The sequence below is a fragment of the Panthera tigris genome, chromosome A2 (genome assembly GCF_018350195.1).
Source record: "Panthera tigris isolate Pti1 chromosome A2, P.tigris_Pti1_mat1.1, whole genome shotgun sequence".
Taxonomy (NCBI): domain Eukaryota; kingdom Metazoa; phylum Chordata; class Mammalia; order Carnivora; family Felidae; genus Panthera; species Panthera tigris.
Genome location: NC_056661.1, coordinates 155,143,635 through 155,169,187, shown reverse-complemented (window position 1 = coordinate 155,169,187; position 25,553 = coordinate 155,143,635). Strand labels below are relative to the sequence as shown.

The 25,553-nt window shown below is 44.2% G+C and overlaps 3 gene segments (V, D, J or C); all 3 read right to left on the bottom strand.

The window, feature by feature from the left end:
• Positions 1 to 262: 262 nt before the first annotated feature.
• Positions 263 to 12,760, bottom strand: LOC102966099. The segment is given in 3 exon segments: positions 263 to 458; positions 12,421 to 12,616; positions 12,712 to 12,760. Coding segments are annotated over 3 exon segments (441 nt in total).
• Positions 12,761 to 15,358: 2,598 nt separating this feature from the next.
• LOC122235318 lies at positions 15,359 to 17,765 on the bottom strand. The segment is given in 3 exon segments: positions 15,359 to 16,104; positions 17,217 to 17,570; positions 17,671 to 17,765. Coding segments are annotated over 2 exon segments (429 nt in total).
• Positions 17,766 to 23,932: 6,167 nt separating this feature from the next.
• On the bottom strand, positions 23,933 to 24,616 carry LOC102965532. The segment is given in 3 exon segments: positions 23,933 to 23,971; positions 24,075 to 24,379; positions 24,489 to 24,616. Coding segments are annotated over 3 exon segments (393 nt in total).
• Positions 24,617 to 25,553: the final 937 nt, after the last annotated feature.

Below are 25,553 nucleotides of genomic sequence, written 5' to 3'. Positions count from 1 at the left end.
AAGGCAGGGAAGTCTACCGGGCGGGTAATTAAAGTGTATCTTACATGTGTGGTGAGTTTTGAGCTCACAATTTGAGAGGAATCCCTGAAACCCATTTCCTATGTCATTTCCTACGTAAGATTTTCTACGTTGATACCTTATCACTTTCTGTCCTTGTCGTGCCTCAAACCCACTCATTTCTTTCATGAAGGAGGAGCAGGAAAGACCTTTACTCAGGAGGGAGAAGGGGAAGCAAGGGTTTCTGCACAGTTTGGGGACGACTCTACAGCACTGTGTCTAAACTGCTGGCACACAGGTATGTGGCCGAGTCTCCGGGTTCTGTGCGTTGGATCTCCAGGGTGGAGGATGATTTCTCAGGCATCTTGGCTGAGAAGCGGTCGCTGGGCATTCCCGAGTCATCTATAGAAACTTGATTGTTGAAGTAAACCAGCTGCTTCAGTCCTTGCCCTGAGGTCTGTCTGTACCAGTAAAGGGAAGCATGGCCTGAAATAGGCTCACATCTCAGAGTTACTGTTTGTCCCTTCATTGTCACCTGGTGCCTGGGTGTCTGGGTGACTCCAGCATCTGTGGGCTCTGTGGAAGGGCACAGAATAAGAAAAATATTGGAGTCACAACAGAGAAACCCAGAATGAGGATGCTAAATTTTCTGGGGACTCACCGACCCCTAGGAGACAAAAGACCCCAAGGAGACAGATGGCCGGAATGCTCATGGCAGGGTGACAAACACATGTGGAACAGCCCAGACCAGGGCCCTTGTGAGCATGAGCGGAGCAGTGAGTTTGGGGACAATCTATCTCCACAAGATGTGTCTGTCAGTGACATCACTAAATAAGCCACCCCCCCTCCAAGTCAGAAGCTCGCTTGAAGTGAATCGGATATACCTGGACCCAATTACGATCGATGCGAGAGACAGATTCACACATCCAGAAGCTACTCACAGGTTTGTTTTGAAACTATCAATTCATAATGCCCTCTCTATACAATGTCTTCATTAGAGTCTGCCAACTATTCCCATTTGAACCTACACTCCACGTATTTAAAGATAACTGCATGGTCTCCCTGCAAGCTAGCTTCTCTGCAAACTCTCATATTCCCCTCACTGGTGGCTAAAGGCTCCTGGTCATATGACCAGGATATATATACACACACGCTCAAAACCATCCATCAGTTAGGAGCTGGGCTCTGAGCTCCCCAGGAAGAACAAGAATACTAACTGCATGGTTAGGGCTCCAGGGGCTGAATTGATGCTCCCAGAACTGATTGAATTTGAAAGCTCTTATTTGCAGTGAAAAACCGAGTTTATTCATCCTTGAGCTCTATTAAATTCTCAAAGCCCATAGGATAGAATCTCCCGTATTGCTGTCTGCCCACCATGAAATAAGTGAAGGATTTTCTTGTTCTTCAAGACTTGCAAATAAAATTCTCTAGAGTTTATTTAAATATTATTCTTGGGAGTGTATATGGAAATTTTCAGGTGTGCCCAACAGAATCACAAGGGTCCCAACAAGAGGAAGAAGGAGTCAGATCAGGGTGATGTAGTGTGAGAACAGACTCGACCGGTCATCGCTGGCTTAAAAGATGGAAAGTGGCTATGAGCCAAGGAATGGCAGTGGCTTAGAGGCTGAAACAGGCAAGGGAACAGAGTGTCTCTAGAGCCTCTAGAACCCTGCTGACTCCTTGATTTTAACCCAGTTAAATCCATTTTGGACTTCTGACTTTCAAAACTGTACGATAATGAATCTTTATTCTTTCAAGCCACAAAATGTGTGGTCGTTTGTTAGAGCAGCCTAGGAATGGAATACATTACAGTGTCCATGAGCCTTGGGCAGAAGAGGCAGTGGCTGGATACAAGATACGGGCAGGGGAGAGACTGACACACAATCACACAGAAAGAACTTGAAATCAGGCCGAGGGAAGTCCAGGCAAAGCCTTCTTATCTCTCATCCCCAGACATCATTTGCTTTCAAGGGACACATGGGAGTCTGGGGCAAATGGCAAAGTCAGCACTACATTGTGGCCTCTTCCTGGTGAGAACGAAAGACCCTGGGGAGAAATTCTGTTGTTCTGGCCCACCCCAGTCCCTGCTTGAAAAGTGGATCTGCTGGTGGCGTCCCTGTGACTGCCAGCTCCATGGGGCGCGGGTCCCTCTGATGTGGTACAAAGTAGCACCTGCAGGTCTCCCTGCTTTATCCTCTGCAGAACCACAGAGCAGGTGGGCTGGCCGGGGCTGGTTTGGGTCAGGCTCGCTAAGACTCCTCTGACACTCAGCTTTTCCCAGAGCCCAGAACATGCAAGCCTCACCACCCCCAGCTCTGTGAGCCGCCACATCGTCAGCAAACCACTGCAGGCATGCTTTCTGTTCAGAGCCCAATTCAGAGCAAAAGTCATCTCCACAAAATAGAGGAAGAAGTCTTGGTCTCTAGTTCCTTCATTCTTAGCCAGCATTCAGGGCATCTGCAGCTCCCTGAATCTAAACCCAGCCCCCTGGTTTAACTCTTAAGCCCCCTCCTTCCAGGGAGCTTGTTCAGCCCCTCCAGACTCTAGATGACAGCGAAGCCACAGTGCCTCCTAGTGGCCAATGGACGGAAACAGCACCGATGTGCTCTCTTGCCAGGACGTAAGGGGAGTTGTGCTTTGTGTCACTGAGTACAGGGAGTATGGGTGTTCTCATTTGCTTGCCTTAGAGGGTCAACAAATAATATAGTCTTATAACCACCTGAGAGTTAGACACTGGAGTCACACAGGTGGAGATGATAATGCCTTTTCTGATTTGGTAAATAATGGGACTCACATGTGAAACCCAAGGGGCTGGCTAGCAGTATACCGAATCAGAATTTAACCCATTTTCTCTCCCCTCCACACTGCAGGCTACCGTGTATGGAAAAGAAAGTTCTCCACTAATCTTAGTGCATGTTGAGAAACCACCAAGGAATTGATCTCTTCCCTAGGTACTAGGAGGAAGCCACAAAGATGAAGAGAGACTAAAGAAAGATGAGGAAATTAAACAAGATCATTCATTTCCCTTCCCATAGAGAAAGCTTGGTAAGGAATAGGAAGATTAGAATGGGAGAATTACTTTAGGGAAGCGTCCCAAAATGGGGAATGTGGAATAAAGTGTTGTCCCAGGAGACTGGTTTAAGTGGGGAAGACAGAGTCACTTATCAGTTATTCTCTCAATTCCAACCACTGCTCCTGGGAGTACTCATGAAAAAACAGCTCAAAAGTGTCACGACAGCACCTCAGTTAAATGAATTCCAAGTCCACTTTGTGCTGTCTGACCAAATCTAAATATTCACTCCCTATTTTGTTTTCCATCCTGCCACATGGTTCAAAGGCATGTCAGAGATTATGCGATAAAAGTAAAAAAGAACATAAAAATACTCCAATAATAAAATGACAAAAACCAAATGTCTCAACTTGATTGTAAATACTCTTTAAGTTCTTTTTTCTTAAAAAAATTTTTTTAATGTGTATTTATTTTTGAGACAGAGACAGAGCGTGAGCAGGGGAGGGGCAGAGAGATAGAGAGGGAGACACAGAATCTGAAACAGGCTCCAGGCTCTGAGCTGTCAGCACAGAGCCTGACGCAGGGCACGAACCCACGAACTATGAGATCATGACCCGAGCAGAAGTCGGATGCTTAACTGACTGAGCCACCCAGGTGTCCCAATACTCTTTAAGTTCTTAAAAAATTCTCTGATTGAAATTAAAGTTTAAGTGTTACATCTCTATGCCACGTAAGTCAAATACAAAGAAATTACAGACTGAGAATCTAACATGAATGAATTTTTATTTGAAATTCCTTGACCTCAATCCTGTAATTACAAGTAAGAGCGCTCAAATCAATCCTTCTGTTGTTATCTAAACAGATGAGACAAATAACAATATCAAAAACCTCAGTTAATTAATGTCCCCCCAATATAGTGAGAGACACAAGGCTGGAGCCTTGCAGAAAGTGAACAGCTGAAGAGGAGAACATAATAACTTCTTTGCCTCTGGGGTCACTTGCCTACCCTCACTCAGGACTCACGAAGCTGACTCACAGGCCAGGAGAAGTCAAAGTCCAGAATGTATCAAATGTGGAACATTAACAGAGTCAATGTAAAGATGAGCGAGAGAGGAATCTGTTCTCTAGGTGATCCAGGCCACCTCGGGCCTTGACTTCTGAATCAGCAGCCCCAGGTTGTTTATACCCACATGCAATGGGCAGAAGCAAAATGAAATTCTCTCTGGAGGAAGATCCATCCATCCTAGACAAGAATTTATTTCTACAAATCTAGTGTCTGGCACAGAGCCAAAGAGAATCAGGTTCATAAGGAAAAATACAAACATCATGGCTTGGGAAGCAGCAGAAAAAATCAACAAAAACAGCCCGACAAAGACGTTAGATGTGAAAATTATCAGGCAGACTCTGGAGCAACTAGATTTCCCAGGTGTGAGGAGACAAAAGACATGTTATTAGGGTAATCGTAACCATAAAATATAGCAAACGAACAAAGAAAAGAAGAGACCAACAAAAAACCAGACTCTCAAATATAGAGAACAACCTGGCGGTCACCAGAGAGGAGGTGGGTGGGGCGGTGGGTGAAAGAGGTGGAGGGTAGTGAGAGTACACTTATTAAGATAACCACTGAGTAGTGTGTAGAATTGTTGAATCACTGTTGTATGCCTGAAACAAATATAACACTATATGGTAACTATATATATATATGATTTACACACTTTTATATATAAATAAGTTGATATATTAAATATTTATAATATAAATATACATAAATATATAGACAATAAATTTATAAATACAAATATATAAAACAGCAGACTAGAAAAAGAACCAAATAAAAATTCTGGCAAGGATATGGTGGATAGCGGCATTCATCAATGACTGAGGTTTTCTCAGCCACGTAAATTGGATGAAGATACGGGCAGAGGAGGTGATACGGGCAGAGGAGGTGATATAGGCAGAGGAGGTGAAGGGATATGCAGCAGTTAAACGGACATAACTGATGAGTTGCCTCTTGGTTGGATAAAGAAGGAAGGGAAGCCAGCAGGGGCTGAGGGGTAGGGAATTTCAGGGAAATCTCAATTAACTGCTTTCCCGACAGTTCCAACCAATGGTTCAGAAAGCTATCCAGTACTATCTTAGAGAATCCAGCAGAATTTGTAGTAGAGGATATGAATCTCAACACAAAGGGCATTAATGAGAGAGTTCATCAGAGGGTGTAAGTGGGCAACTGTTTCAGAAATTCTCACTAAGGAATATTGAATGCACGGCGGAGCTATTTTAATGTACTAAGGCAGACAGCTGGCAATGCCCTCAAAGCCCCTGAGCTGACTGGCTCAAGCCTGGGCACAGTGCTGAACTGTGTTGGTCACTTTGAAAAGTTACAGCACTCTGGAGAAAGAATCCGTTTTAGAGCTAAGATTTGGGACCAGATGCCAGGATATCCGTTTGTGTGTGTTCGTTTCAAGTTGGGAAAGGGCTGAAAAGAACAGCTGAAATCATCATCATTACCATCATCATTAACAACATCAGGAAAACAGGAAAAAGATGCTTTCCAAGCACACGCTGCGTTGAGACTTCGATGCAGAAAACTTCCCACAGCAGAGGAGAAGCTGGAGAGCAATTCGAATCATTTAGACGGTTTTAAGAACCACAGAGGGAGAGCCTGCTACTCACTCCTCTCGAAGACCCGCCATCTGTATTATTAAAGTTTATTGTACGTGTTTGGTGATTACATATTTTATAGGGGAACAGTCATCACTGGCCCCTGGTGGCTGAGTGTGTGACTAGTCACTTTTAGTTTGGGATCCTTGAGTTGTCACCAAGAGGTGCTTCTGAACCCTGAGTCATAATTATTTTCGCACAACATTTTCAGTCCTTATGTCTCAAATAAGCCATGTCTTCCCTTTATATGAATCATAACTTATCTCTGCAAAGCTGCTTCTATCCCTTGCATAATGAGGAATAAGGTAAGGCCTCTGTTCAGAGCCTCCAGGAGCTGAATAGAGAGAAGAATCATAATGTTTTGTGCACAGAAGGGAAGGGCCTCTGTGATGCCATGGCCAAGGTGCTGGCACAGAAATACACAGCCGAGAAGCCCAGCTCAGAGGCCAGATCTCGAGAATAAAGTCTATTCCTTTGGGCCTCTCTGTAGAAAATCGATTCTCAGGCAACTGTGAATCATCTAACATGGCCTCATCCCCAAACTGAATCAGGAGCTCCAGGCCCTGTCCCAAGGTCTGTCAATACCAGTAAAGGGTTCTGTGGCCAGAAATAGGATCATACCACAAAGCGACAGCCTGTCTTTTTTTCTGTGATCTTACGTCTGGGAAACTTCTCCATCCAACCCTCGATGTGCGTCCTGACCACCGCTGGTTCAGGGCCGCTGGGCTGAGGTCCTTCATCCACGGCTCAGGGAGCCTAGTGTAACTACACCACCTGCACTAGAATCAGGCTAGTATTGGACGGTGCTCATGAGGTGACAGTGTTCATGAGGGACAGCATTTGTGAGGGACACTTCTCATGAGGGTAAATCCTTCCAGTTCCGTCTGATTCTCTTGTCCCTCCCATATTAGGCAGATGCATGCTGTTCAACCACAAGTTGGGGACACGCTTCTTTTCTTCGGTCTACAGTCAATGAACTTCCCACTTTGTGAGTTTTTCACTAACCTTCAGGATGCTTGGACTCCCTTGGCACAGAGAAGCCTATACATTTGCTGAAAGGCCTCTTGGCATTCACCACTGGCTAAATTTTGTGCTCATCTCAGAGACATAGAGCTGTTTGTCCTCAAACTATGAACTGTCTTGTCTTTCAGGACGTCTTTTCAATCATAGCCTGTCTCCTGTGGGGAAAGTGCGCTATAGGGCTGTAAGAGGTCTTCTCTTACACTTTTATTTTATGGTCAATATAGGATATAACAGAGATTAAAAATGAATATGGGGCGCCCAGGTGGCTCAGTCAGCTAAGCGTCTGACTCCTGGTTTCAGCTCAGGTCATGATCTCACGGTTCATGAGATCAAGCCCTACATCAGGCTCTGTGCTGATGGTGAGGCGCCTGCTTGGAGATTCTCTCTCTCCCTCTCTCCCCCTATCTCCCCCCCAAATAAATACATAAATCAATGAATATAATAAATACCTACCATCACACTAAAATAATGCCAATATTATGGGATCTTAAGATTTTTCCTCCCACTTTTCACCTGTGGGAAAGTTGAAAGAATAGTAAAACAAACAGAATAATAAATGGAACAACAATACCAGTTGTTGACATGTTGTAACATTCGTTTTATCTCTTTGTATATATTTTACCTTTAACTTCCGGAACATTTTATCCTTAATAATTCAATTGGCCTCTCCTATAAAAAGATGGCATCGTCCTACATAATCACAAATGCCATCATTACAATTAAAACAGTTAACATTCACATAATATCATTATCTAATATACACTTCACATTCAGCTTTCTCTAGCTGTCCCCAAAGTGTCCTATTTTATAGATTTTGACTTTTTTCCTGGGACAAAAATCAAAGATCAGTTATTTCACTTGATTGCCAGGTCTCTTTAGTCACTTTTAAAATAGGCATGTCTGTCCTCAACTTTTTTGTTTTTTATGACCTTGAGATTTTGAAGAGTCCAGGCCAGCTGACTGGTAAAATGATCCACAATCAGAATTCCTCCATTGTTAGATATTGTTAAATATCTATCTATTGTTAAATATCTTGGCAAGTACACACTATAGATGATCTGTAGATGATGCTCCCGGTACTTTTCCTGCCCTGGATCTGGAAGAATCAATTTCAGCTCTGTTCTTTCTATTGGGGAATAACATTTAGAGATCAAATATTTGGCAACAGTGTTGCTCATTGGTGCTGGAAGCACAACCACAAGGAAAATAAAACAATTAGCCAGTTGGCTTTTGAGTTGTTTCCTAGACCCTTCCATGGATAGAATTAGGAACTATATCATCTTTTTTTTTTAATGTTTATTTTATTTTTGAGAGAGAGAGTGTGAGCAGGGGAAGAGGCAGAGAGAGAGAGAGAGAGAGAGAGAGAGAGAGAGAGAGAGGATCCAAAACAGGTTCTGCACTGACAGCAGCAAGGCCCACAGGGGGTCGAACTCACAAACCGAGAGATCATGACTTGAACTGAAGTTGGTGCTTAACTGACTGAGCCGCCCAGGCGCTTCAGGAACTATATCATCTTTAAAATCATAAGTTCATACCGGGGGCACCTGGGTGGCTCAGGTCACGATCTCACAGTTTGTGAGTTCAAACCCCGCATTGGGCTCTCTATTCTAAGTGCAGAGTCTGCTTTGAATCCTCTGTCCCCACCTCTCTCTGCCCTTCCCCTGCTGGTGCTGTCTCTCTCAAAAATAAACATAAAAAATAAAATCGTAAGTTCATGGGGCGCCTGGGTGGCGCAGTCGGTTAAGCGTCCGACTTCAGCCAGGTCACGATCTCGCGGTCCGTGAGTTCAAGCCCCGCGTCGGGCTCTGGGCTGATGGCTCGGAGCCTGGAGCCTGTTTCCGATTCTGTGTCTCCCTTTCTCTCTGCCCCTCCCCTGTTCATGCTCTGTCTCTCTCTGTCCCCAAAATAAATTAAAAAAAAAAATCGTAAGTTCATACCAATACCTCCAATTCAAATCAGAACAGATTTCTTCCTCATCTTTCCCTGTTTTTTTGTTTTTTTTTTCATTATAGCTCCCTTCTCTTAGTAGGAATCCTGGTTTCCCACAATATCAGTAAATTTACTCTTCTGTGTCTTCCACAGTATACTACAAATATTTCAGAAGTACCACGTGCACTAAAAACATTGGGAACAAATCTCCCAAGTGAACTTCATCGTCAATCTCATTTAGCCTCATCACAGTAAAAGTGCTAACATATAAAGACAAAGAGAAACTCTGAAATGAAAGACAACCAGACAAAAAAGACATCACTTCCAAAGATTTACAAATGGCCAATAAGTACATGAAAAGATGCCTTAGTCATCAGGGAAATGCAAATCAAAACCACAGTGAGATTCTGCTTCTCACCTACTAGGATGGCTGTGGAAGGAGAGGAGGAGGACGAGGACGGGGAGGAAGAGAAAAACAAGTGTTGGTGAGTATGTAGAGAAATTGGAACACTTGTACGTTGCTGATGAGAATGTAAATGGTGCAGTTACTGAGAAAAACAGCTTGTCAGTTACTCAAAAAGTTAAACATAGAATGACCATATAACCCAGAAATTCTACCTCTAGGTGTATGCCCCAAAGAATCAAAAACAGGAATTCCAACAGATACTCGTAGGCCAATGTTCATTGCAGAATCACTCACAATAGCCAAAAGGTGGAAACGCTCCAAATATCCATCAGCTGATGAGTGGATATACAAATGTGGTCTATCCATACACCGGAATATTATTTGGCCGTAAAAAGAAATGAAGTTCTGATACAACATGGACAAACCTTGAAAGCGTTATGCTGAATGAAAAAAGCCAAACACGAAAGGAAGGATATTGTATGTTTCGACATTATATGAACTATCTAGAACAAGCAAATTCATACAGACAGAAACTAGATTAGAGGTTACTAGGGCTTGGTAGGAGGGAGAAGTGAATGGGTAGCTATTGCTTAATGAGTACAGAGTTTCTGTTTGAGGTGATAAAAAGTTTTGGAAAAATATAGTGGTAGTGGTTGCACAATATTGTGAACGCATCTAGTGTAGAGTAAGAGGGTTTCCACTGATCTATATTTTTACTTGAATTTAAGACTGTTAGTCTTTTAAAAATTTTCCAGTCTGATAAGTTTGAAGTCATAACTTATTTCAGTTTGTGATACTTTGATTCTAAGCAAGGTTGAGAATCTATCCACATGTTTAGTGGTAATTCATGTTTACTCTTCTGTGAATTACCTAGATTTTTTTCAAAGTTTATTTTGAGAGAGAGAGAGAGAGAGCATGCACACTCATGCACAGGAGTGGGGGAGGGGCAGAGAGCGAGGGAGAGAGAGGATCCCAAGCAGGCTCCATGCTGTCAACACAGAGCCTGACATGGGGCTCAGTCTCACAAACCATGAGATCTCGACCTGAGCTGAAATCAAGAGTTGGACACTCAACCAACTGAGCCACCTGGGCGCCCCTGCGAATTACCTAGATTAAGTATTGCCATTTTTATTGGGTTTTCTTTTTTATTAAGTAATAAGAATTCTTCATTCTTTCTGGATACTATTAGACAAAGTCAACTATGCTACAGAAAACGAAAGAGATCCTAACATTTCAGTTGTTTAACTCTATGAAGTTGTATTTCCCATGACTGTAAAGCCCAGTGTGCCATGGGCAGCTTTCTTCAGTGATTGTCCACCAAATTATGATCGAGTGAGCCAAACTGCTTCTAATATTATCATTAGACAATCTATAACTTGTACCTTTCAAGTTCACCATGGCATGGGAAAGAGACACGAAGAACTGCGCAGAAAGCAGTTAACACAGCCTGAGACGGTCATGCTCAGAAACCCTTATAAGATGGGCCTTTGGCTGGCATCCGGGAACTTAGCAGGTAGACAGTTATCTGTACTGATACCGACTTTTCCCAGCTGAGAAGGATGCCTAGACTGTTAATGGAAACACACAGTTTATGCTGAACACCATAAACTTCTGGGAAACCATATTTTTAGTATGTGGTGGGCAGTGGGTGCCTATATAAACAGCCCCCAATAAAAACTTGGGCGGGAGAACCTGGGTAGGTAGCTCAGTTGGTTAGGCGTCCAACCCTTGATTTCAGCTCAGGTCATGATCCCAGGGTCCTGGGATTGAGCCCCTCCTCAGGTTCTGCGATAGAGGTGGAGCCTTCCTGAGATTCTCTCTCTCTCTCTCTCTCTCTCTGTCCCTCCCCTGCTCATGAGCATGTGCACGCACTCTCAAAAAAATGTTTTTTAAGATTAAAAAAGACAGTAAGCAAGCAAACAAACAAACAAACTTGGGTATCAAGTCCCTAAGGGGCTCCTGTGGCAGAAACATTACTGCCTTTTTGTTGGGGGAAAGTGTGGGCTCTGTGTGACGTCTCCAAGGAGGAAGAGAGCATAAGAAAATTTGCCTGTGGATTCCTTCAAACTCTGCCTGTGTCTTTTCCCCTTGTGATCTGCCACTGACTATTTACTGTGTCACCAATAACTCTTAGCCTTGACTACAACTACATACAGCTCTTGTGAATCCTCTTAGTGAATCTCCAAACATGGGTGTATACTTGGGGACTCCCAACACAGAGCCGCAGGATATTTTACAAGGCAAGCCCTGGAATTGACTTAAGGCATTTTTATACACATCTCCTTGTTCAGAACATGGTTGTAGGTCCCCAACCCCTCAAGTGCAAGTGAGGCCGGGAATCCCAGTGGTGAGGCTGGGAATCACCGGGGAGCGGGAATGGTGTCTGTCATATGGATTCCTCATCATTTCTTTGTACTTCTCCGGTCTTTTCCCAGGCTGTGCCTTACCTTTTCATTTTTATGGTGTTTTTTGATGGAAAAGAGTTTAATTTAATGCAACTGAAATTATAGTTTTCTTTGTGGCTTGTGTTCTTTTGTGTCTCCACTTTAAAAAAAAAAAAGATCTTTCCTCAAATAAATGCCTAAAAATGTCTTTCTTAATCTCTTCTAGTAAAATTTAAGTCTTACTTTTCGTAGTTAAAAGTAGACCTGAAATATATTTTCATATGAGGGATGAAGTCGAGATCCAGGAATAAGAGGGAGGGACATATGTTTCGTGAAGAAATAGCCTGTAAAAAACAGATCCCTACGGTGGAGAAGAACGTGGCGTGTATGAGGAAACAACTGAATGTACATGAGTGTGGACTGGGCAGAGAGAAAGCCGGGGGAAAATCGTCCAAGCTGATGGTGGAGAGGCAGGGGCAGGACAGACATTATAGGACCTTGTAGTGCTATCTATCGCCTCACAGAAGAAAGGCAGCCAGGAGCAGAGACCATATGAGTGAAGGTCTATAACTGTAAGCTGAAGGGTAGTAGAGGGTGGGGAAAAGAGTGAGGAAGTCCCTGAAACCCGTAGCGGGAGAGAGGAATGTGGGGGCTCTGAGATTGTCGAGAGACTCTTCATGTACCTCAACTCAAGGTGTATTTTTCTTTCTGCCAGCAGAAAGAGAGACCAGCAGGAGAGAGAAAGAACAAACCAAGGATGTTAGGGTGACTTCCAGTCGGGGTGAGACTGGCCGAGGGATGGACGGCAACACTGGATGCTGGGGTCTGGGCCAGGCCTTGCGAGCTCAGGGTAACTCAGTGCTTCTAACCACTCTTTATGTGCAGAGAGGAGGCAGCTGTGTGTCACTGTGGAGTAACTATTGGCACAGAAGTACACAGATGTTTGGGAGGAAGTGGCCGATTCCAGTACGAGGGGGAAATTCTCCATATTTTTTCTAGAGACAGTGTACCCATCGGGGACATCTCCTCTGTTAATGCTGTCAAAACCGTTTGAATAGTAGATCAGCTTCAGCCCGTGCCCCGGGTCTTGTCGATACCAGTACATATAATCATAGTTCTCAGTCTGGTCACATTTTAGAGTCACCCTCTTTCCTGTCCCTGTGACCTTGTATCTCGGGTTCTGGGTGATTTCAGCATCCATGGGTCCTGTAAAGGAGAGTGATACAGACTGAAGTCATCTCTGGAGGAAGGCTTGTGTTGGGTGTCGGGGACTCCAGGGAATGGAGCCGTCCCGTACTCACCTGCCCACAGGAGACAAAGAACAGCCCCAAAGAAGAGCCTGGTGGCCATTTCTGGTGGAGGGCAAGATCTCCTGTCTCCCAGTTTTGTTTTGGGGAAATAGAACCGGGGTTCTCGGTCACTCCGTGACGTCACTGTCCTTGACAAATGCTCAAGTTGCAGAGCTACCCTGCCCCACCCCTTCCCCACAGGAGCAAATCATTAACATATACGAAGTTGAATGTCTCAGAAAGGGAAGGATTTGTAAGTGTGCTTTTTGAAGAAGTCTTACAGGTGTATATGCTTTTCCTCTGCCTTTTAGTAAGGAAACTCGTTCTTCTATGAATAATGATATAATTCCTTACTTGTATATTGTAGCAATTTTTCATACAATTTCTGTAGACTAAGAAATAGTATTATAATGCTCTTGGTACTTTTGTGACTTTTCTGCTCAAAATTTGCCTCCAAACACCTTTCACTAGTCTTTCTCTTTGCCTTAACTCTGGATAATTGGGTGTCAGCCTATGGTGTTTGTTTGTTTGTTTTGTTTTGTTGTTTTTGTTTTGTTTTTTGGTTTTGTTTTGTTTAAAATAACCCTGCCCGGAAAGTTTCCAAAGTATCAAGGTCAGGGTCGTTGGAATTTGAAGAATTATTTTATGTTGTCTCACAGATCACTGATCGATGGGAGCCCTGCCATCTGTATCTAGGTCTTTGTGCTGTCATGAGTAGGATTCCTCCTTTGTTTCAGAGGAGGCCACAGGGCACTGGACCACTTCAGTTCCATGGCTGTGCTTTCTTTGAAAAAAAGAGGGAGCTCATTAGCCGCATGGATGAGATACTCATCGAGCAGTACACACTCTTGCTTGATGTTTTGTCTCCATTCAGGAGGTCTTGCACCCACCACATGGGTGAATATTGATCCTAAATTTGCTGTAGTGTAAAACTTATAGGTAGTCAACACCAGTACGTAGTGTTATTTCGTATGTCGGTTGTTTCTCGGTGTGAAGCTTCCCTATTTCTGTGACTGCATGTCTTACATACTCTTGGTGGGTAATTCCTACAGTCACACAGTAACGAGAAAGGACATGGAATAAGAAATCAGACACGGGTGGAGGCTGTGTAGTACCACACAGAAAGGATTGTGGCTGGGGCCTGGCAAACCCAGGAAGGACTTTCCCCTCTATGCCCAGGACTCAGTCCCATTAGCCTAAGAACCACACAGCAAAGAAACCTACTTCCCATGGCTAGGTCAGTGCAAAAAGGGGGAGTTTTTCCATTAGGACTCACATTCTTGGGCGTAGGGTACATGGAATCCCATAGATCTAAGGATTGTTCTTACGATAAAGTATGGTCCACCCAGAATATCGGTATTCTCAATGATACCTAATTTCTTTAGGGAGTTAAGCATTTACCATGAATATTTCTTCTCAAATTTATTTTTAAATTAGTTAAATATTGAGTCACGAATTCATCACAAAATTTGCTAAAAATATAGACCTCATCCGAAGCTTTGTCTGTGTTTTTGTTTTGTTTTGCACTTGTGTTTCCCAAACACTGGAACACTTCATACACATGGTGAACAGTCAAGGGTGGGCTGTCTGTGAAGTTAATGAATAACTTCAGGCCCTTCTCATTTGCCCAGGACCTTTCTAAGACTTAAAATAAAACTTTCTATCCTCTTTTGCAAAGAGCACCCTGAAATGTATAAGGTTTAGGCTCTATAAAACCTGGATCTGCTTTGCACTGGCATTCAATAAGTATTTGTTGAATTCATGAAGAAAGTCCAGGCAGACTCTCCTCCTATAAACATAACCCTAGTCTATTCAGTTTCTGATAGCTTTGGAGCTTCAAGGGAGCAGAGACCCATATGAGTCTGTTGGGAGTTCAAAATAAACCGAAATGAACTGGGAAAAGATTCATTCCTATATGTTACTATAAGACTTTGAAAGGATGGATGGCAATATGAATGAAAGAAAAATGGCCGTCTCTTCCAAACGGAAAGGTCTTGTGATGGTCACTTCATTCCATCACTGTCAGAGAGCAGGAGGATGAAACAGGAGAAAGGTACAATATTGAGGATGTGTTGGGGCAAGAGGAGACGGATTGCACTGGGACCTTCTGAGAAGCCCATGAAATGCCTCCCTAAATTTTCCCCCTGAATGCGGACACTGGAGCTTTCATGTCTGGGCTCGTGTTGCTTCAGGAGTATCGGCACCCCTGCGGCTCTGGCTGCCCTTCTGTACAGGCTAAGCGGGCTCCTTGATGTCAGACGGCCTTGGGGCAGAAAGCAGAGGGATCCCGGGATGCGTATGAAGGGTGCCGTCAGCACAAGGTGAACAGAGGCAGACTTGCATGAACGTACTGTGCACAGCAGTGGAGGCTGAAATCAGAGGCGGGGCAGAAGGCACTACAGGCTCCACCATACCGGATTCTCTTGAATGAAACTGTCCCTTTCTTTTTTAACGTTTATTCATTTTTGAGAGACAGAGAGAGACAGAGCACAAGTGGGGGAGGGGCAGAGAGACAGAGAGAGAGGGAGACACAGGATGCGAAGCAGGTTCCAGGCTCTGAGCTGTCAGCACAGAGCTCAACGTGGGGGTCCAACTCACGTCCGGAGCCGAAGTTGGACGCTTAGCCGACTGAGCCACCAGGGCACCCCTGGAAACTGTCGAAACCGTCCCTTCTATCAGACCTTTTGTGTGGCCACCGAAGCCACAGCTTTTTGGAAGCACCATAGCTTCCTGCATATCAGACTTAATATCAAACGCCAAGTGCTGTCATAGGCCTCATTCTTGCATTCCCTTAAGTGGCACCTTTTTGCAGTGAATTTCACATAATAATGTTCCGACGACTGTATTTACGTTTCAGATGACTTTGTGTCTGGAACACAGGTGAGTCAGGCAAGAGTAATCCATGCCTGCCTTATGATCCCACAATTGCACCCAGTAAATAATTGTGCCAGACCAGAGATTTATCAGAGTTAGCAGAGGAACTAAGACTTCTTGGACCTACACTTTGTCTTGGGGAATTTGTTTTATTTTTTTCCTTGCATAAAGTCTCTGCAAGACACATATTATTGGCGTCAGTTTACAAGTGGGAAAACCCAGCCAAATATTTTCCCAGGTCGCCCGTCCAAGGCAGGTCAGAATACGAACAGACAGAAAGTAATAAGCATCCGAAGTCCTCCTCGGCAGGTAGCCTCCCAGCTGAAAGGCGAGTCAAGGACTGTGTCAGCGCCGGTGTTTCTGAAAGGCACTTTTGGGCCAATGTTCCAGTGGTGAAGATGTCTCCCTCTACCAAAATGCAGAAGGGGCAGCGGTAGGGTCGGCGTGGCCTAGGCTTGTGTGCTCATCTGCCATCTGCGTGCTGTGCCTCCTTCAGCAAATCACCTGAACTCTAACAACCGGCATTTTCACCTGCAATGTGGGTAAATGGCTCTATCTCACATGGGTCTTAAGCAAAATAATTGAAATAATGTACTTAAGTATAGGGCACCTTGGGGCGCCTGGGTGGCTCAGTCGGTTAAGCAGCCAGCCTCTGCTCAGGTCATGAGCTCACGATTCGTGAGTTCGAGCTCTGCACTGATGCAGGATGCACTGATGCACTTTCTCCACAGAAAGTGCGTACGTAGCCTGCTTGGGATTCTCTCTCTCCGCCCACTCTCTGCCCCTGCCCCACTCGTACTTTCTGGTTTCTGCAGGGCAGAACCCTGGGCAGAAGTCGCAATTTCAGCTTTTCTGACCGAAAGGGCTAGGTGTGGGAGCGAGCGGCAGCCTCCGGAGACCTCCCCGCCTTCCAGAACTCCCAATGGCTTAAAAGCACTCCTCCCGTGTTAGCTCTCGTTCTGCTTAAAATTCCCAGAGAGCTCTTGTTTCCTTGGCTGAATCCTCTGATAGGCTGGGAGCGCCCTAGTCACTTAGCTCCTGTACTGAGGGATACCCTGGCCCCACTCTAGTGGAACTAAGACAGGACTAACACAGGACAAACACACATTCTCTGGCTGGAAGCTAGTCCTAGAAGGGGGGAGGCAATAGCCACGGTCACCACACATCATGACGTGCGACCTCCCCACCACGGCTCAGCTGGTCCTGAAGTGGAAGAGACGGTGCTCTGCTACGTCATAGTGACCAAGGCCCAGGAGACGCCATGGAATTTTAGGGAAATGTTGATTTCAGAGGCACAGAGACATAGATTTGACTCCTACCTCTGCTACTTGAAATACAAAATCTTTGGAAAGCCCACGAGCTACTGTTTCTTTCTTATCTATAATAGGGCATCCGGAGAATTTCCTCAGCTGTGAAACGGACGCACTAACGTCTATCTTGCATTAAAACACGTATCGTACGCAGACACTCTAGCACAAACGCAGCAGCTCCTCACAATGGCTAGAGACCGTGAGAATATTCACGGAACCTGGGCCCCAAAATGTTCAGGAGTGCTCCGGCTGAGCTCAGCAAGGCAGAGTGCTGGAAAAAACTGGAAGCATCCCTGGAAGTTGGCTGAGGCCCCCTTCCCCTCTCCCTCTTACATCCTCAGCTGGGACAGGAAAGTTTGAGTACGGAGAGCCAGTCATGCTGCAGGGCTGTGCCTAAGCTGCTGGCACACAGATACGAGGCTGAGTCTCCCAGCTCCAAGGAGCTCATGTTCAGCTGGGAGCTGTAGTCACTGAACTGTTCAACGGAGAAGCGACTGGGGAGGTTTCCTTTCTCTCTCGTCTCCTGGTCGAAGAGCTCAATGAGGAACTGGGGGCCCTGCCCCGGGGCCTGCTGGTACCAGCTCACACTTCTGTGTCCAGACATAGGACGGCATTTCAGGATGGCCTTCCCTCCGCTGCCTTTGACCAGGTGTCTGGGGGACTGGGTGACTCCAGCACCCGCTGGACCTGTGGAGGAAGGAGATAGCGGCTGACAACGTGGCCCAGGAAGGAGTCTGAAGATTCTAGCAGCAGTTCAGGGGGTGTCCCACCTGAGCTGAAGACTCACCTGTCCCCAGGAGACAGAGGGCCACACAGCAGAACAGCTGGATGCCCCTGGCTGACTCAGGCAGGACAGGACCCGCCATCTTCCTACTCAGGGCTCCGGTCTCCTCCCTTTTCTCTGTTTGGAGGGCTTGCCTGTGACGTCACTGTTCTGACGTCACTGTCCTTGTGTAGGCTCCGGCAGGCACCCTGCACTGCCTGGACGGGCTCAGCGGATGCACGGCCCCCTCCGTCTTGTCCAGAGGCCTACTGGGCAGGCGTGCTGGCCGTGCTAAGCCAGGCCGGGCAGGGTCGGGCCAGGTGGCCATCCCCCGCAGCTTCTCTGTTTTCCTCTGTGCTCCTCTCTCTGCACCTGGCTTGGATTATGCAGGCTGCCTCCCTGAAACCGGTCACACTGCACCAGTGGAGGCTCCAAGAGATGCCTTTACACCAAGAAACGTGGAGTTCGTAGCTCCCTGTTGTGGCATCAGTTCACGTGGGAAGATTCTGATCAGCCCTTCCCGTTCCAGCACTAACTCCAATTCACCCGCTATCTCCTGATGCCCACCAGGGCACCGCTTCTCCTCAATCCTCCCTCTCCCAGCTGCTGCCGTCAGTGGCTCCCTCAGTGGACCCGCAGCGCCCCCAAGTGGCCCAAGCAGGCCACGTACTGTCAGAATTGGGCCCCAGGATCCGCTAGGGCAGCACAGCTCTGGGGGATTGGACGTTCACCTGTATCAAGCTCACCCTTTGCACGTGTCCACGTGGGAGGCATGAAGCAAACCTTTTTCCAAGAAAAGAATAAATATTCTAAATCTCATCAGTTAGTGTTCTAGGAAAGGGGATACCAGCCAGTCATTGGATGCCCGCTGCCCTGGAGAGGGATAGGACTTTGGGCAAAGTGCTGTCTTTAACCAAAGAGAATTCCTGCAAGTGGCTGACGGTAGAGTTCTAGCAGCCAAAAAATCTAAGCAGCTGGGGAAATAAACCCATCAATCCCATGAAGAGGGAAGTGCCTATATATATACTCTCTCTCTCTCTCTCTCGAGTATATATATACACTATATATACTATAGTATATATATATACTCTCTCTCTATATAGAGTATATATATATACTCTCTATATATACGTATATACATATATATATACACATATATACGTATATATGTATATACATATATATATGATATATATATATACGATATATATATATAGAGAGTATATATATATATATACTATATATATATAGTATATATATATACTATATATAGAGAGAGTATATATGTAGAGTATATATATATATATATAGTATATATATAGTGTGTGTGTGTATATATATATATATTAAATACCCTGTTCACATCTTTTGCTATTTTTTAAAAATTGAATGACTTGTCTTTTCATATTATTGGCTTCTAGGAATTCTATACATTGTGGATACCTGTCCTCTCTCAGATAGCCATCTATCTATCTTAATATCTTTTGATGAACAGAAGTTTTAACTTTTTGATAAAGAAAAATTTACTTTTTCAAGAAGAGAACATTTTTTTGTCCTCTTCAAGAAATCTCTGCCCACTTCAGGGTCAGGGAGCGAATGTGCTATGTTTTCTTTCAGAAGCTGTATCGTTCGGAAGCTGTAGAGATCATTGAGGATATTGACCCGGCTCATCATAATTTTCCTTTACGGCAAGGCCAGTAAGCTTTTTCTGTAAGGGGTCAGAGAGCACATGGCGTGAGTGTGGTGCACTAAGGTCCCCGTTCTCACCACTCAGCTCCACCGTCTTACTGCAAAAACAGGCAGAGACGATCTGTAAAGGAAAGGGCATGGCTGGTCCTCCAACAAAACTTGCCTTATGGATACTGAAATATGAATTCCATGAATTATTGTCTGTCACAAAATATCATTCTTTTTATTATTTTTAACCATTAAAAAATGCAGAGACCATTATTGGCTTTGGGGTCACATAAAAGCAGGCAGACAGGGCACCTGGGGGGCTCAGCTGGTTGAGCGTCTGACTATGGCTCAGGTCATGATCTCACGGTCCCTGAGTTCAAGCCCCTCTTTCAAATATAAATAAACATTAAAAAAAAGTTTTAAAAAAAATGGTAGGCAAAGGCCATGTTTGGGTTGTGGGCCTTAGTTTACCCACTCCGAATTTATGGTGTGGCAAGAGTGTTGAGATTCATCCTTTTTCCATGTGGATTTACAGTGTCTCTAGCACCATTTGTTGGAAAGACTGTTTTCCTCTCTGTGCTACTTCTAGTGTTTGGTCTGGGGATCACAGAAGGCCATCTTTAACTTATCATAGTCTACCTGCAAAAGCAGTAATTGTTTTCTTTTTATTCATACCCTTTATTAGGGGAAGGAAGTTTCTAATTCTCCTTATTTGCAAAGACTCTTTATCAGCAATGGATGTTGGATTTTTCAACTATTTTTTGAATATCTATAGAGGTGATCAGATGATTGTCCTTTTTTAGTATTTGATATGGTAAAGCACAATGATAGTTTTCTTAATTTTTATTTATTTATTTTTTTTAGAGAGATAAAGAGAGTGAAAACTTTAGACAGGGGCAGAGAGAGAGAGAGACAATCGTAAGAAGGCTCCATGTTTAGCACAGAGCCCTGTGCAGGGCTTGATCCCATGACCCTGGGATCATGACCTGAGCCAAAATCAAGAGTCAGGCACTCAACCAACTAAGCCACCCAGGATCCCCCATTGATAATTTTTTAAATGTTTAGCCAACTGCACATTACTGAGACAAACTCCACTTGGTCATGATGTGTTACCCTTCTTAGATATTGTTGGATTCCTTATACTAAAATGTAAAAGGATTGTTAATCTGTGATCATGAGGGATATGGGCCTGTAGTTTTCTTGCAGTGTTTTTGTCTCATTTTGGTATCAGAGTAGCACTGGCCTCAGAATGAGTACAGGAGGGTTCCCTATCCTTCCATTGTCCCCCCAAGGACGACTTTAGTATTTTATAATTTATAAACACTTTATAGTTTCCCTTTTCTTTCACTCTTTGCCCCATGGTCAGAGAACATACTTTGTATGACTTAGATTCTTGTAAACATATTGACACTTATTTCAAGCCCAGAGTTTATAGTCCATCTGGGTACATGGTCATGTGCATTTGCAAAAAAGATATATTCTGCTGCTGCTGTTGTGTGAAGTATTCTATTAATGCCAGTTCGGTCAAGTTGGTTCAGAGCGTTGACCTTACTGACATGCACGTGTGTTAACTTGTTTAGTCAGTTACTGAAAAGTATTACAATGATGGTCTTAGTTGTGGACCTGCAGCCCTACCCATTTGCTTCAGGATTTTGAAGCTCTGTTTTTAGGAGCATAAACATTTATGGTTGTTACGTCCTCTTAAGAGATGGCCCCTTGGTCATTATGATATGAAGCTGCTTTATTCCAGAGGATCTTCTGTGCTCTTAAATTTACTTTGTCTGATATCAGTATTGCTTTCCAGCTTTCTTTTGATTAGTGTTATCATGGTACACCTTTTCTATCCTTTTACTTTTTACATTCTGAGTCTTTATTGTGCATTTCTGGAAGGTAGCATATGGGTTTTTTCATTCAATATCACAATTTATTCTTTCTAATTAGGGCCTTTAGACTATTTAGATTTGATGTGATTACTGATCTGGTTATGATCATGTCAATCATGTTGCTATTTATTTTTATTAGTCTTGTCTCTTCTTTGTTCCTTTATCCTTTTTTAAACATCTTATAGATTAATTGAGCATTTTCAAAATTATTTTATTTTTGTTTTTATTTTTTATTTAAATCCAAGTTAGTTAACATATAGTGTAATAATGATTTCAGGAATAGAATCTAGTGATTCACCACTTACAAAGAATACCCAGTGCTCAGCCCAACAAGTGCCCTCCTCAATGCCCATTGTTTAGCCCAACACTCCACCAGTAACCCTCACTTTGTCCCCTGTATTTAATAAGAGTCTCTTATGGTTTATTAACTGGGCATTTTTATAATAATTCCATTTTATCTTTTTTGTTGCCTTTTTAGCTATGTGTTTTGTCATTTTAGTGGCCCTAGGGGTTCTGGTATACAGTATTCAAGTGCTATTATACCACTTCACATAGATTATGAAAACCTGGCAATAATGTGACAATTATGCATTTTCTCCCTCCCTATCTTTATGGTATGTTACCATGTATTTTACTTTCATATATATTATAACTCCCCCCACGTTGGAATTATTTTGGCATATACACCCAATTGTTCTTTAAAGACATTTACGTTTTTAAAACCTTGCCTTTGGGTCATTACGCATTGGACTCCTTGAAGTTTCCCGGTAGCTCACCAGTTCTCTTCTCTCTCCATTTCATTATGAATCATTTACGATTACGCCTTCGAGACCATTCATCTTCTCTTCCATCATGTCTAATTTGCTACTAATTCCATCGATTGTGTTTTTCATCACAGAAATATATTTTTATCTCCAGAAATTTGATTTGGATTTTGACTTAATTTTGAACACATAGGATATAGTTATAGCAACTGTTTTAATATCTTTGTCTACCAATTTGTCATAAGGGGGTTTGTTTCTGTTCGCTGATTTTCCTCCCCATCATGGGTCATATTTTCTTGCCTCTTTGCATTCCTATAATCTTTGATTAGATGCCAAACATTGTGTATTTAACATTTTTAGGTGCTAGATGTTTCTATACTTCCATGGCATTCTTAGCTTTATTCTGTGATTCAGTTAAGTTACTTGGAAACAAAAAGCAAATAATTCCTAGCAGGCATTTACTCTTGAAGAATTTGGCAAGATTATTCTAAACATGTATGAAAACTACACAAGGGTAAGAGTGGTCAAGAACTCTTACTAAAAAGGAACAAATCTTGAGAAATTAGACCTCAAGATATCGAGCACTATTATAAAGCTATAGTAATCAAGACAGTGTGTTATTTGCGCAGGAACCGACAAAACAGACCAACGTAACAGATTAGAGATGTAAGAAAACAGACCCACACATATACAATGACTGATTTATGACAAAAGCGGTATTACAGAGTAGTGAGGAAAGTGTTCTTCAACAAACAGTATTGGGTCAGTTGGAAAAAACATATGGAAAAACATACTGACTCCTTCCCCATTTCATACACAAAGAATTAATCCCAGTTGGGCTGCAGATCTAAATGTAAAAGGTATGAAATAGAAAGAATTTAGAAGAAAATATAAGAAAGCATGATCATTCTGAAGTAGGCAAAGATTTCCTAAACTGGACACCAGAATACAAAATGGAATGATTTTTGATTAAAATTTTTTGTTTATCAAAAGATACCATTAAGAGAGTGGCAGAGCAACCCACAGGGTGTGTGCATATGTGCACGTGTGTGCATGTGCACATGCATGGGTGAGCATGAGTATGCATGAGTGGGTGCATGTGCATGTGTGCACCAGCTGGAACCCTCCGATAGCCCTGGTGGGGGCATCATGTGGCAAAGCTACTTTGGAAACCTCAGAGTCCCAAATGGCTGATAAAACTGTCATTCAGATCTTCTCTGAATCACTTCCTTTTACCACCTTCTCAAGTGGAGTTATATTTTATGAAAACCAAGCTGGGCTTCTATTAAAAAAAAACTAGAGAAGAAAGAAATTAAACACAGAATCGTCAAGAAATAAAAAAGGAACATAGGAACATATGTTAATGTGCATTGTTGCGGCTGACGGTTGTTCTGGACAAATGATATCAGTGGCAATAGTTACTAAGGATTCTAATGTGTTTATCTTTATGGCTGGTAGCTACATATGGCCTTAGCGGTGTTCCATATTGGCTGGCCCACCCCTGGGCAGAGCGTGGCCTGAATTAGTGACACTGAGTAATAGTTTATTATAAATGTGCTGAAACTTCATCGTTTTACAAAAGACTATGTCACTATACCTGAGTCTAAGCTCTGACATTCTATCCCAATTATAGAATCTGTTTTTAAAAAGTTTATTTATTTATTTTGAGAGAGAGAGAGAGTGCTAGTGGAGGAGGGGGCAGAGAGAGAGAGAGAGAGCGAGAGAAAGAATCCAAAGCAGGCTCCTCACCGTCAGCGCAGAGCCGGTGCGGGGCTTGAACTCACAAACTGTGAGAACATGACCTGAGCTGAAATCAAGAGTCGGATGCCTAACTGACCGAGCCACCCCAGCGCCTCTAGAATCTTGAACTGTATGAAGGAATCCCAGAAGCACAGGAGCCAAAATTATTATTACCCAGTAGATGTTCTGGTATTTTGAAGGTTATTTCTTGACATTTTACTATCAGAAGAAGAGCCCAAGTCCCAAATCCACATGTTGCCCCTGATGAAGAAGAAGCAGGCAACTCCTTTGTGCGGGGGTTCTGTGAACTACGAGAAGCAAGCACATGAGGTTGGTGAAGAGGAAGGAGGTGGCTGTGCCCCACTGTGGTAGGGCTGCTGGCACAGAGGTACACAGCTGAGTCCCCCGGCTCCGCACGCTGGATCTGCAGAATGGAGTAGGACCCCTCGGGCCTGTCCACCTGGAACCGATCGTTGCTGGGCATCCCCGAGGAGTCTACTTTGTCCTTGTTTCGGAAGGAAATGAGAAACTCCGGGCCTCGCCCCACGGCCTGTCGGTACCAGTAGAGGCCAGCATGACCAGAAATTGGGTCACACCTGAGGTCCACGTCCCGGCCCCTCTTTGTGACCTTGTGCCGGGGGGACTGGAGGACACCAGCTCCTGTGTGACCTGTGGAGACAAAGTTGGGAACGGCGAGGAGGAAATCGACTGCAATCGTTGCATGTATTTATCCCTCATGCTCACACACATGCGCTCACTCGGTTTTCTGAGGACTCACCTGCCCCCAGGAGACAGAGGGCCACGCAGCAGAGGAGTCTGGTGCCCATGGCAGGGTCAGGACAGGGCTAGGATGTTCACCACATCAGGTTCTCCTGAGCACGAGCAGAGGAGGAGGGAGGCCCCTCATCCACACAAGGGAGTTGGCTTAGTGACATCACTGAACCTCACGTTCAGCTGCTATCAATGAGTTAAATCTAAGGTCCCAGCCACCTCGAGATGCACCATTCTATCCTGACCATTAAGGAAGAAAAAAGATGAGTGTCGCTCATATTCAGAAATGTTAAAAGGGAAAAAACTGTGAGGCATAGAATGAATGGAAACTGGTCATTTGAAAGTAGATGGACAGATACGCGGATTCCGTTCAGTCCACTGGTCGTGAGCCCTCTGGCCACAGCGCTCAGCTGCTGGTACCCCCACCGGGTGTGTGGCCTTCCCCTTGTCTTGTGACTTCTCCGTGTGTATGTGTGTGTGTGTGCATGGCACCTCCAACCTGAGGGCTGGAATGATGGCCTTATCACCTCCCTCTGCATGCTTCTATTTTGACCTCAGCCCTGTGTTTGCCTGGTCGAATCCACGGTTTGGGTACGGGACTTGTGGGGGCTGGGGCGGCCACATCTTTGTCCGGAAAACATTTCCAATTCACAGTTCAGAGCTGCGTGATGTCAGGCTCCACAGATCTTCCTAGCACTGCGTCCAGTCTGAAGATGGTCCTCCCAGTGACCTTGTGGTTCCTGCCCCTCCTCCCACACAAAGACGAACAGACTGTCCTGTATAATCTGGTTCCAGCATGTGTTAGCTCAGCCTGTGCACAAGGCCATCAACCCCCGCAAACCTGAGCCTCTTCATCTGTAAAGTGGGTTAACACCCCCTCACAATGTCTTAGGAGGAACTGAGAGATAGTGTAGTTTCTAGCAAGTACCCACCCCTTTCTCCCTCCGGTCTTGTCTTGTGAGGGGGTGTGGCTGGGGCTCTCAGACCTCCAGGACTATGAGTGATGGAAACACTGTACTCATCAAGAAGGAGTTGGAGTCGAGAACGTGGGAGCATCAAGAGGCTATTCCGT